The sequence below is a fragment of the Polyodon spathula genome, chromosome 1 (assembly GCF_017654505.1).
Source record: "Polyodon spathula isolate WHYD16114869_AA chromosome 1, ASM1765450v1, whole genome shotgun sequence".
NCBI classification, from domain to species: Eukaryota; Metazoa; Chordata; class Actinopteri; order Acipenseriformes; family Polyodontidae; genus Polyodon; species Polyodon spathula.
Window position 1 is genome coordinate 25,074,541 of NC_054534.1, and position 14,147 is coordinate 25,088,687.

At 36.3% G+C, this 14,147-nt stretch overlaps 1 protein-coding gene across 1 annotated transcript in view; it reads left to right on the forward strand.

Annotated features, from left to right (window-relative positions):
• LOC121315978 (atrial natriuretic peptide receptor 2-like) overlaps nt 1–14,147 on the forward strand; it is a 55,814-nt gene that overhangs the window by 4,580 nt on the left and 37,087 nt on the right. The window contains exons 2-7 of the mRNA XM_041250636.1: nt 4,860–5,050; nt 7,578–7,691; nt 10,887–11,022; nt 12,066–12,160; nt 12,626–12,761; nt 13,355–13,439. Coding sequence (XP_041106570.1) covers nt 4,860–5,050; nt 7,578–7,691; nt 10,887–11,022; nt 12,066–12,160; nt 12,626–12,761; nt 13,355–13,439 — 757 coding nt within the window. The remainder of the gene's footprint in view (nt 1–4,859; nt 5,051–7,577; nt 7,692–10,886; nt 11,023–12,065; nt 12,161–12,625; nt 12,762–13,354; nt 13,440–14,147) is intronic.

Genomic DNA, 14,147 nt, shown 5'->3' on the forward strand with positions numbered 1-14,147 from the left:
AACAACTCAATTAGAATTAACAGCCATTGTTCAGGAATGCTATATTAAATAGTCAGCATTGACATGTCTGGCGTTTCAGAGGCAATCAGATCTTTCAGTGATAATAGTAAGAGCACAACCAGAAATTTTTCAAATTCTTCTATTCTGGCAGCTGTACCACATTTAGAGTGTTTTTTTTTTTTTTTTCAAAAGGACAAAGTAATGTAGTAATCTGTCAAAAATGTTAACCAATGTTGTGACACGTGAAATCTGAAAGCTGCAAACCTTTTGAAATGCGTAATTGCCACGAATCACTGGAATATTTGAGAGCATTGTATAAGCTACAGTACCAACATACTGATTATTTGTGTGATGGCATTAATAAGAAGGCTTATTCAAATAACATTTCTGTGTTTGCTTAACATCCTCATCTATTCAGGATGTTCCCAAAGGTCAAGGTATTTTCACATGTACTACAGCTTTTAGGCTGCTGGCAGGTTCATTCTTTCAGATTTACTTGACTTTGTCTATAAGGGAATGCGAATAGCGCAAAAATGCGAATAAAATGTCCCATAAAAACCCATCAGCTTCTGCTTTTAATTAATTGTATTTGTACTGAAACAACATATTTGAACTCTATGCTAACTGTATATTTCAGTGTTTTAATGATAAAAAAATCTGTAGCAGTAAATTATAGTGCTGACCATGTGCCCATAGTAATTACGAAATCTGCTTTGGTAAGAGAGGTTTGAGTTTAATGCATAATGAGTCTTGCAACACATTTGATTACAGTAGAGCCTTTCATATCTGATCTTGTAAGATGCGATACCCTGTATTAACTGATGGACCCCGGGCACGTGTTACTCTGGCGCTGCTATCACCTGAACTGAGGGAAACTAATTACATTTTATTAGGGGTCTAAAACAGTACATTTAGCTCATAGTAGGGCAGAATGGGTTCAGCTGCAGGTAAGACAGTACATTTGGGAATTCAGCTTCACTTTTGTACATTTTGTCATTTCACCTACAGTAACTGCCCGGTTTAACCATATTTTAAACATCCTAATAAGAGGCTGTATGGTCCAGTGGTTAAAGAAACAGAGCTTGTAACCAGGAAGCTCCTGGTTCAAATCCCAGCTCAGTCAACTGACTCATTGTGTGACCCTGAGCAAGTCACTTAACTCCTCTGTCTTTCAGATGAGACGTTGTTGTAAGTGACTCAGCAGCTGTTGCATAGTTCATACACCCTAGTCTCAAAGCTTTTATTATTATTATTATTATTATATTAAAGAAAAGAAAACAAAGGATTCATATGATTCAAGCAAGACTGTTTCACTGACCTCCAAAGCAAATGTGTGTTTGTGTGTGCACTTTCTTGTTTTGTTCCGGTCTCAGGTTATTTCTTTTTTAATTGTCGGATTACTTTGTCATAGACTGAGAAAGCATGGTAAAAACTGTTTTGTAAATGGCCAAATACTGTATTACAGAGCAGACATTTTGAAAAGGGCTTTGAAACAGACTTTAAAGTTCTAAGTGTAAAAAGTTGTCAGGATGTTAACAGTGAAAAGAAAAATTGCAGGTGTGTTATTTAAAGAATTGTAGGAACACCTGGGGACATGTAAGGCTATATTTTTCAGAACCCGCTACTTATTCTTTAAGTACTGTGCATCTCATGTATGAATACCGAAAGCTGTCATTTTATAAATCTGACTCTGCAGTTGCAATCTGAGCATGGCATGTCATGAACAGAATACCCCTTTTCAGAGATAGAAGTAATGCATTGCAGGCGTCAGTACCATGAAATGTGAGGTGACAGAGCATGTGGAACTGCTTTTCATAACATGTTAATTCAGTTTCATCAGCACAAACAGACAAATGGTTCCCAAGTTTGGCCTTAGTAAGATATATAAAAAAGAAAATAGGTCACCATGAAATGTGGAAAGACATCTAACTAACTAATTCAGAGGTCACTGTGTGTGATCTGATACTATTAAAATTATTTTAAGGTATGTCTATACCAAGTTACATCAGAATTTTGTGTGCAGTTATGATATATTGTATATACTAATGTATATTATATATAGTTTAAAGTGCCTCCTCTGTATTCAGGGATATTCATTAATGGATATGAGTCAGTGTCAGATGGCATTCAGTCCAGCTTTGATTAGCAGAATTCTGTCTAATGGAGCTCTTTGTTTTTTTGGCAAGACCTTGACATGCTTCCCATGTTGATCTATCTGACACTTAATCAATAATAGTCTGTACTGTCAGCAATTAACTACTGTAACTTTCCATATAGATGTTCTTATATTAGTATCAACCTGCTCTCATTTTGTAAGGCAACTAATGCTCACTTCTTATTGTAACAAATACATGTTTGTAATAAACCAGACCTGTTTCCCAAACTATACTAAATAATATGCCTTCCCCACTGACCCCAACAAAAACAATAACTTTATTTACCGTAGGTTTTCCGGGGCAAGGTCGCTTGCCTTCAACGCCTTCACGTCTGGAGGCTTTTTGGGTTTAAAACCAACACAATTAGGAGGCTGTGTGGTCCAGTGGGATAAAAGAAAAGGGCTTGTAACCAGGAGGCCCCCAGTTCAAATCCCAGCTCAGCCACTCTCACTGTGTGACCCTGAGCAAGTCACGTAACCTCCTTGTGCTCCGTCTTTCTGGTGAGACATTGTATGTGACTCTGATGCACAGTTCACACACCCTAGTCTCTGTAAGTCGCCTTGGATAAAGGCGTCTGCTAAATAAATAAATTCTTATATCACTGAAATTAGTTTCAGGTCTTAGTTCACCAGACACCATGCAAAGCAGTGGAAATGTGTTATTTCATATGAAAGACCTAGGACAGAATGGCAAGGGTAGTTACAGTACAAGTGTCTTCAGGGGTTAATTTGTAAACAGAAAGGTAACAGATCTCATAATTAAGGAAGAAGGATAGCATTTTTATCTCTAGGCATAATGTAGTGACCCTGATTTACAGCAGCTCTCATATGTGCGTCAAGTCCTCATCTGCTTGTTGGTTTCCTTCCTTATTGTTGGTGTCGGTAGCTGCATGCCGACCTTTGGCTTGCCATGTTTTAACATATCTTCATGTTTGAACAATACCAGTGGCGGACCTTCTAATCTGATGAACACAACCGGCAAGCTCTATTTATTTTGGCATTTTGCTGTTTGGGTTGTGGAAAAAGCAAGACATCTTCTTACTCATCAATGTTGCATCCTAGAATATATGGTTCCAGAACACTTTTGTCATTTAATTAATGGAACAGGAAACCTTTTTTTATTGTACGTTTTATGCACATAGAGTTCTGTTTTGCAACAAAAATAACTTTTTTTCATAGGTTCATCATTTGGAAACAGTTTAATTCTCGTCTGTCAGACAAAAAGGTATCGGATCTGGAATCCAGTGAGACCCGGCACAAGTAAACCCCTGAGTTAATACCTATTACGAGCACTACAAATATATAGTGGCCATAAAGCAGAGATAAAAATGCCTTAAAAGGAATACTTGTATTTTTGGACATAAATCACAACCATGTCTGACTAGAAAAGTTTTTTCTCTAACAAAAGGCCAAAACATTTTTAGAGAACCATTACAGTTTTAATAGGAGGCAATTTAGTCTAAGGCCTGCCCTTGAAAAAAGAAAACGATTACCCAGTAATGCAGTGTTCTTGGACTGCACAATCATGGTGCAGTAGTTACAATATATCTGTCTGGTGATTTTTTTTTTTTTTAATTAGGTTCATTTTAGTTAAACCTTAAATTGTTGGATGTTTCCATGTATTTATATGTGCCAAGAAGGATCTCGTTTTCTGCAAAACGTTGTGTTTGTATGGCAAGTTAGATTGAAAACAGATCTATTGGAACAAGAAAACCTGAACATTAGTCAAATTATTGAGAATTATTAATTTATTTTTATTTTTATGTTTAAATGCTTTTTTATAATTAAGAATGCATTTTGTCTTAAGATTTGCACTCCATGTATTATGGAGTTTCCCCATCTTTTTCCTTGCAGACTGTCATTTTGTAAAATGCACTATGGAACAGTAAACTGCAAAAAACTAAAAAGTAAAGCATTAAAAAAAGAAAAGTACTTGCATCATTACAATCATGTTATATTCATGTGCATCCCTATATCATCAAATATTGCTTTCATATACTTTTATTTATTTACTGCAACATGCCCATAAAAGTAATCTATCCTGGTAAAATGTAGATATGATGCATATTACAGAAAATGAAAAAATTTAAATGCTGGTGTGCAATGAACTTGACACACAACATCGCAGACAACGGATGATAAATCACTGATAAATCTTTTTTTTTTTTTTTATCTGATTATTACATTTATGGCATATTTTAGGTGATGCATTGACCTTAAATGCCCAGGAAAATACATTTGTTGTCTTGTCTGTTATTAATTATTGCATTTTAACCCAGTTAAAAAGAAACAAACATGAGACTATTTGTTAACCAGTACCATTTACCATTTGGTCGAGCTGTTGAACCAAAATATGCAGAAGTGATGCTTTTATAGCCCCTGCAATTCAGCACATATACAGGAGTTTATAGTTGTGATTATAATAAAGTCACAGCAGGAAAGAGTGAAATATGATGCACAAATTAAATTGCTGTGTGGTCTCCCACATTACGCTGAATAGCTTTGCATTACATTTCTGTACTTATCTAGATTCAAATATTAGCATCCCATATTCTGATAAAAAAAAATCCATTATTAATTTGCTTTATGCATTTTTAAATAAGACAATTTAATGGTATAGAAGTTAGTTTTTGTATACAGATGGTAATGTTTAACATTATGTACTCTCTCTCTCTCTCTCTCTCTCTCTCTCTCTCTCCCCAAGTTATTTATATCTGTGGGCCTTTGGATACCTTCCTGAAGATAATGTACCAGTTTCACACAGAAGGGTTGTCTACAGAAGACTATGCCATTTTCTATGTGGATGTCTTTGCAGAAAGTCTCAAAGGTGATGGGCCCAACAAGCCTTGGCAGAACACAGAGGACCAGTGGCACAACCCATTGGAGGTGTTTAAGGTACAGAAGCTCTCATGAGTAATTTGTAATACAGTTAGTGTTTTGCTTCGATTTTGTACAACATGCCTTCTAGAATTGCATTTTTTAATTGAAAACTGAAACTATTTTTATACACCTGTCACAAAGACAGCTGTATCGGGTGACGTCAGACCAGAAATCAATAAACAGCACTGCAAGTAAAATAATGAATGAATGCGCTGCTGCGCGGTTTATTATTACCAGAAAATAAAACAGTTGAACAGGACACGCCACTTGAGCCAAAATAAATAGACAAACAAAACTTACTAACACTAAACAGACAAACAAACGAGTGGATGAATACTAAACAAGTACTGTGCTGGCACTTCCAGCATGCTGTAGGATTGTTAATATTTTAAATGAACTCTCTTCTCTCTTTCACCCATTCTCCACTTCCTGAACACACAACCACAAGTGAGTGAAAACATGCTGCTTTTATGCAGCTGTACCGAGACTCGATTGCTAATCAATCATTCAATTGGAGTCGCGGTACAACTGCACGTGAATAAATTAAGTGCAGTTCCCCGTGCTCACATATTATTACATTTTACCTGCATGTGAAGTGCTGTGCAATCCTTGTTCCTAAATGCAAATATACATTTTACACATTCGTGCTCGTAACCCATATTATTTCCCGTGTACCAATGACTATACACCAACATTAACACACTACGTACAACATAAAACACAAATAAATAGCACAGGGGCGGGCACTTTGCCACAACACCCTATACAGAGCATGCATGAAACTACTGTATATAAAATAAATAATTAATACTGTACAACCTTGACATCTGACAAACCTTGCCAGAACAGTCAAGCCATACACTACATGTGATTGCACAAACTTGTCTGGGAAAACCTAGCTGTAACATTGAAATTAACATGTAAAACAGTTATTCTGCAGTGACAGCTGGAAGTGACTTGTCAGCTCATTCTAGAAGAGCTGTTAGTTCAAATAAACACAATGACCATCAAGAAGTAATTTTAAGTGTTTATAGTTACCGTCATAAAAACAACCATTATCAAGAAAATGTATTACTGTTACAAAAAAAAAAAAAAAAAAAGTTTGTGTTCTGCCTGCTTTTATTCCTTGTTATTGTCTCTTGCAAGGCGGCCTAATAAAAAAAGAAAACAAACTTTAATTCTTGGTAAAATCTACAAAAATGTAAAAACAATGTCAAATATTGATTTTATATTCTTGTTGAAGATTTTACAGGTAGATATACAGGTGTGGCATGGTAGCCTCCTAGTCTAGATGGTAACGGCAGGGGCAGAGACTCGGACACAGAAAGCAGCATATTTAAATAAGCTAATGCACTATTTATTCAATTAAATAAACAAAAACAAAACGGTATAAATACTAACAAAAACACACTGGTCAAAATAAAAGGCTTGATAAGGACTCACGAAAATGTAAACAAAGCAGACAGCACAGCACAAACACAAAATACACCACACAGCCCTTCACCTCTATCACCAACTTCAATCCTAATCCTTTCTAATTACCGCCCGTGAATACCTATTTTTAAGCCTAATTAATTGCTTAATTATTTATTCACTTGTCAGCTCCAGCAACATTCCCACATGTTTTGATAGGATGAAATTTAACCCTCTCCCTGCCAACCCACTATTCCCCACACCAACACACACACACTCATGCACAGGCAGGACTTTCACACTACCACCCTGCCACAACAGGCTATTTTAATTTCAATGTCACAGCTACATGTATTTGTTCTAAACATGCTACTTTTATGCAGCAGTACCGAGACTCGATTGCTACTCAATCATTCAATTGGAGTCTAGGTACAACTGCACGTGAATTAAGTGCAATTCCCTGTGCTCACATACTTACTTATTACATTTTACCTGCTCGTGAAGTGCTGTGCAATTCCTGTGCTTAAATAACACTTTCTCACTCCTAGTTGTCTGTTGCAGTTCAGGATTTCTCTGAAAGATGTTACTTGTGTACGTTTATTGCTGTTTCCATCATTTACCAAGCTTCTGGGAGTAAGCCTGGCTTATAATGATCTAAACAGAAACATTAATTGATAATTATATAAAACACACATAATAGGACATTAAACTAGTAAGAAACTAAATATTCTGAAAGTAATATACTCTTCAAGCCACAACTCGTTTGTATTAATGGTTTCAAAATGTTTTTCTATGTATTTCAGTAGGTTGTTATTTAATACATGGGTGCTGAAAGAATCCTCTCTTTCAATTTTTACTATATCATGTTATAATTGTTCCAGAAACCCCTAAAGAGCAATACACAGTACATGAACTACGTACAGAAGTTACACCACAGTTACTGTTTACTAGTATTTACATGTTCTATATTTAGCACACAATTCTGTGACATACATAATAGTTATTTTTGTGAGCATATGATCTTATATAATGTATTCAATAATGTAAATGTTAATACAGTGAAGCTATGGTATAGTTAATGTATGTTAAAACAGTCTATCTGATTTCTTTTTTTTCTCTTTTCTTTTAGACAGTATTTGTGATAACATACAGGGAACCAAACAACCAGGAATACTTAGACTTTCAGAAGAAACTTCATACCAGAGCAAAACAAGATTACAATGTGAGCCTGGAATACTCTCTGGTAAGAAATAAATAAATAAATGATAAAAAAAATAATAAAATCCTACTCCGGGAACCTTGGGCATCTAATTCTTGCACATTGATTTATCGTAAATAAGCTTAGTGGCTTAAAACTCGACACCAGTTTACAGTAAATGCACCACAGCTTTAAATATAAATACAGCAGCATACAAACTTTTTATCTGAGCTTTGAGATAACACTGGGGATTATTCCTATAATGTTTCCATGTGACTTAAAATGCTAGACATGCCAAATAGAGCACCATATATTGATTTTAGGACAATTTGTTGATATTATTTGATTTGATTTTCTCTTTTGGGATCCTTTCTTTGTTGTCTTCCTGAAATATTGCAAAAAGAGTGTTAGCTGTACTTGAAAATGTAATTATCTAAGATTTTTAATGAATGCTTGTAGTTATTGTTAATTGTGCAGCGGGATTCAGCAGCTTCACTACAGGAGTGTAAATGTTGTCTTTTGCATCTGCTGTTCATCTGATACTTCAGTGGGGAGGGCTGAAATTTTGAATTCAAAACCACAGTGACAATGCTCTGTGATAAGTACTTCTGACAGAACATGAGAGAGTAAATCCACATATAATAAAAACACCTGCCTCCTAGTTTTACCTAAAGCTGCTTTTAAAACAAATATATGTATTAAATTGAAATACTACAAATTAAAAAAAGAAACTCGCAACTCTGGCTATGTACATGTGACGCCCCCAAAGAGACTGCAGTGTCAATCCATATGTAATACAAACTAATGTACACACAGCTTATTAAGCAAATGTTATTTTATGGTAGTCCTGAAAATACAACCCAAGATAAACTACTTACAGCACAGAAGTCCTTCACCTACCTTTTTTTCCCAGCAGAGTTCAGTACCAACACAGGGGATAAAACAAGACCTGTCTATTTTCCTCATCCTCAGCTTGGATGGTGAAAACTTAAACTCAGAGGAACTTAGAGCTTTGCTGTTCACTCTAAGAGCTATCTAAAAGCTGGCCCAAGATACCTTCTTGTAGGGGGTTTAGTTGTTTTGTTTTTTATTCAATTGGAATTGAACTCAGTCCTGTGCAATTATATAAAAGAAAATTTGCTTACTATATATGAGTAGATTTAGTTTTGGTTTCTCTTACAGAGAATTTACAAACAAACAGTAAATTACAGTGAGAAAAAAAAAACCCAAAAAACGAATAGGGTATATTTTAGTTTGAACAGAAATCAAACATATTCAGAGGTAACATTTTTTATTAAGATAAACAACTGCATCACGGTCAACTACCGTTCTCGCTCCTCTTCTTGTCCTGCCCCATAGCAACCAACACACACTCCTGATTCGCTGGTACATACTCCACTGACATTCCAACTCCCACCTAATAGGCTCTCGTTAACTGTCAGTACTGTACTGTATTCAAATCCCCAAAACACAAAAGATTCTAGTGCTGCAGATCTGAGCGTCTCGTGGCACCGCTTCTAAAATGGCTTAAATCATGTAATAAAATATATATATATACATATATTCGTATGAGCTTAACATGCAGCCTACAGCACTCAGTATTCCCAGGTGGTCTCCCATCCAAGTACTAACCAAGCCCAACATTGCTTTGCTTAAGCATTGCATGGGAAGTTCGATTTGAAGAGCTTTTTGCCGTCAGAGATGTTGTCCGGGGGTCACTACAAGGAAGTAGCTCTTCTTGACCCCCTAATAAAATATTATAACGTTTGAAAAGCATAGTATTATTAATAAAGGCCATCCTTGTATAATTGCTGACCTCGTTTAAGGGCTGCAGTCATTTTGATCAATTTAAAATAAACGCTGCAGTGCCAAATTGAATTAGTGCAGCACTTACACTTGGGATAATAAAGGTATCTCTTTTTTAAACGTGCTGTTTCTTTAAGAGTGGACTACAGCTGTTTCACCGATATGTTAACATCTCTGCATGAGGGAATTAATCTAGAGCAGCTGATTATAATTATAAATATTAGTTCCAGTATGCAGCTGAAGTATATCTAACAATAGAAGCACATCAGTATGCAAAATAACTTCACTGTTGAAGAGCAGGACAACCTAGAAAATCTGCAAAAGATGCTCTAAAAACTAATATAGCATAACTCATCCAGTCCCTTTGCAACAAGAGCTAAATTACTGTCCTGCAACTACCCACCACCTCCTACAAAAGGTAGATTGTGAAAGAATGGGCATGGATATTGGGATACAATTCTAAATTCTAATAGCCCTAATACCCTATTTACACCACTAAATAATAAACAGTCAGCTGTTGTTGAAACCACATGATTGCCATTCTCTTCATTCACAATCGTTAGATGTTGTGAATAGTGTATGTGTTAATAGTGTATGTGTTAATAGTGTATAGTGTATATAGTTTCGCCAAGGGCTTCTGGGCGAATCCCGAAGTTACCACTTTTTTTTCGGCACTCGCCGCGTCCAATCAGGGGAAACTAGATTAGCCCAGAACTTGAAAACAACAGTTTTTTTTCAACAGTTTTCACTGAATTTTGGGGTTAGCCTGGGCCAGTCTAGTTTCGCCCAACGCTTAAGAATCTGGTTCTTCCATGCCATTAATTTGGACAAGTCTAGTTTCGTCCAAAGCTTCAAAGTCGATGCTGGGTCAATCTAGTTTTGCCTGTGCCAGTTATTTGGCGAGTCTAGTTTTGCATTTCTACACTCTCCCCTGCCAGCTTCCAAGTGCGTGTCGGGGTACCTGCCTTGCCTCCACTTCTGACAACAGTGTAGCGACTGTGCTGGGTTTCCAGATTCGGTGCAGAAAAGGCAGAACACCAGGGCTGGTTTTAATAGTGGTTAATAACACTGTTTTTATTAGCACTCTCCCAAAAAGTTAAAAGTCAAAAAGTCTCACTCCTCCATATGCGCAACCAAACTCAAACTTTTTGAAGTTCAGACTGCAAGTTTTTTTCTTTCCTTTGTAGTATACAGTATTTTTGTAATTCTGTTAAGTCACAGAATCGCCATTCAGCAGTTTTGTCATTTAGCCATTTTATCTTGTTGTTGGAGTGGAGGTGGAGGGCCTTCCTTTGAAAAAGGACAGTAATGACAGTATTGTTGTCGTCCGTCCGTCCATCCATCCGTTCCCGCACAGTGCATACTATTCCTTTCATGTAAGAAAGTAGTTCATTATTAGAAGCTAAAGAGAGAAATTCTTGTGTTTCATTGCAGGTGGATTTTATAGCAGGCTGTTTCTATGATGGAGTCATGCTGTATGCTAAGGCTCTTAACGAGACTTTAGCAGAAGGGGGTTCCCAGAAGGATGGCATACAGATTACGCAGAGAATGCGAAACCAGCAGTTCTGGGGTAAGTTCTAGTTTTACAATGATTTTAACCTGATATGTCAGCCATATGCATAACACTGTGCATGTTACATGTATGTTGATATGTAATATGTACAGATGTTCTAAATGAGTAAACTGAAGTTACTGTATTGTAAAGCCTGTAGGATAGCAAAAAAACAGTAGGTTTTCATTAGTACCTTTCTTGAGTCTGTAAATGTCCCAGTCCAACCTGCTTTGCAGCCAAAACTACAACGGCTGGACGATACTCTTGTTTGACATCCCTTGCCAAAAATGAAATTACTAAACCAGCAAGTCCTTGGCAGGCATGAGTAGGGGTCACCACCCCTTAACAAAAAGTAACTCCCAGCAATATTTCTCACAGAAATGTGTTTCTAATATGCCAGAACTCAGCACCTAAAACATAAAGTATGATTGCAGCGGTCTGTGAGCTGGGCCTCCACATCAGCTTTCCGAGTATGTGTTTCCTGCAGCTGTGTCTCCTGGGTTTTTTTACAGCCTGCAATGACTGACATCAATTTCAAACACTGTGTGTTTACACTTCTGCTGCGATCAGCAACATAGAAATATATGGGGAAAGTGCCAGGCCAAAGATCCCAGTGAAAGAACCTTTGTTGTGATTCTTGGGCTGAATTAAATGCAGCTTTGATTTGAAAATGGACCACTTATGTTTTTAAGGAAAAAAAAAAGGGTTATGTTTGTTAAAAATAAAAAAAATAAAACACAGATTGTTGTAGATATATTAGTTCTATACAATTATGGGAGAATCATAAAATATAAGTTATTTATGAGCCCCATTCCTACAGGATTGTGATTTACAGATACAGGGTATGCCTGGTGGATCTTGGACTAACTAATTGTACCTTAGTTAAGGTACTGTACTGTAGCCCAAGTGTAAGTGTTAATTGTAAGTATAATCTGTCTATCTATCTGACTACAGAATCATTTGAAAAATAAGTTACATGTGTTGTCTGTCTGTGTCTGTCATTCTTAATGAAAAACATGCCTCACAAATAGACACGCGTCTGATTATTTTGTACCTTACAGGTGTCACAGGTCTAGTGAGCACAGACAACAACAATGACAGAGAGACCGATTTCAATCTGTGGGCAATGGCAGATCACAAGACCGGAGAGTACAGGGTGAGTTTTATTTAAGGGTTATTATTACCAACATTATACTATAGGTCATTGTGCCTCACATGATAACATATTAAAGGGTTTGTTTTAATAAATGTTTACAAGGGTTACTTGATATGCAATATATCTTTCAAAAAAGTGTTTGGTATAACATGCACCTTGTGTATAATAGCCACACCATGTATAATCTGCACAGCTTGTATATAACCCTATTATAACCCTATAGAATGTGCAGTTCATATATAATGTTCACTCAGCTTGAAGAGAAAATAAATAAATAAATAAAACCATTGTGTGTTATATTTGGAATATTATGGTAGTGTGCTCCCCTCACACTTGATGACTGTGCACATTGTATGGAATAGTACCAGTACCAGTGTTCTATCGATTTGAATTGTATGAAATGGATTCTTTCATTGATTAAAGAGAGTATTCGACAGCAGTTCCTTTTTATTTATTTTATTGCAGATAGTTGCTCATTTTAATGGTACAAATAAACAAATTATCTGGGCATTGAACGAAAAAATCCAGTGGCCAAAAGGGTACCCCCCACTGGATAACCCTCCTTGCGTATTTGATACAGATGACCCCTCCTGCAAAGAAGGTTTGTATGGCACTTTGTTTTTCTTTTCATTAGAAATGTAGTGTAGCAATTTGAGCACCAGAACAACTCCTACACAGTAAGCGTGCGAGTAATACCTTTTTAACCTGACTGTGTAAACACCAAAGAATGAAAGGACAGTAAGAACACTGATTATTTAACTGCTGAGATACTAAATATTTTTACAGGATATGACAAACTGAGATCTAACAACTCGTTTACAAGAACAGAAAGACACAGGCTTTATTTGTAAGTGCAAAGACAGAGACAAAGGCACCACACAGAACAATAATGCAATTGCTTCTTGTATTACCTGCATTGTCAGTACTCATTACATTTTTTGGTTTACATTGATTAATATTTAAATAGTTAAATCATTAGGTTTGGTGTTGAGATACATTTTGAAAGGAATCGTTCCCACTTTTGTGGTTTGAAAAATAAAAATACACCCCTAAGTAGTTTCTTGCTTTATACAATTATATAAATTAGCCTTTCCACATGCTTCAGAATAGGTATCTCTATGCTTAGCTCCAGGGTTGTGATGCAAGTTTGTATGTCAGTTGACAATATTTAAAACTTATTTTCTTTTCCTCCAGATAATATGTCAGTCTTTCAAATTGTGGCTTTGGGAGCTGGCCTTGCCTTAACAGTTTTTGGAATATCCAGCTTTTTGATATACAGGTATGAGAGAGAGAGAGGGGGGGGGGGGGGGGGGGGGGGGGGGAATAACTACAAATGTATTGTGCAGACTGTAAATCATGGGAATTAACACCATGGTCTTATAATGTATGTTCATAGCAATGTGGAACTGCTGTGTGTATTATTGCTGAGAGTATTGTTGCTTGGGTGTTTTTGTATTTGAAGATATTTTATTAAATACTCTATAATTAGGTGGTGTATATATGGTAAATTTTAGCTAAAATTATAAGCTTTATCATTTATGAGTATCAGGTTACTGGCAGTGGAGTTCTGTTTTGGAGATCACAACGAAGTACATTTTAGCAGAGATTACCCTTCTGTATTAATACAATTTGCATTTTTTTTTATTGTTAGAGTTCAGTAGTTGGGCAAGAAATGAAGGGAATAAATGGGTAATAAAAGGAAAAAAAATAAGTAATTTCAGGGTATTCAAGTTGACTCATGGTTCAGAATGAAATGGGCATTAAGGTTTCCTCAGTGGAATGTATAACTACTCCTTTATATGCACATGAATAAACAAACCACTCATAGCAGAATGCTGCACATGTATTATGCGTGGAAGACAATCTGTTTGTGTGAGAGTTGCAAGCTGCTTGCAGACTTGTTAGCATATACATTGTGTGGGAGCATCACACTCAACTGTGCCTGGCAGACCCCCTGAGCACTGATCTTCAAAGATTATTCTAAGAG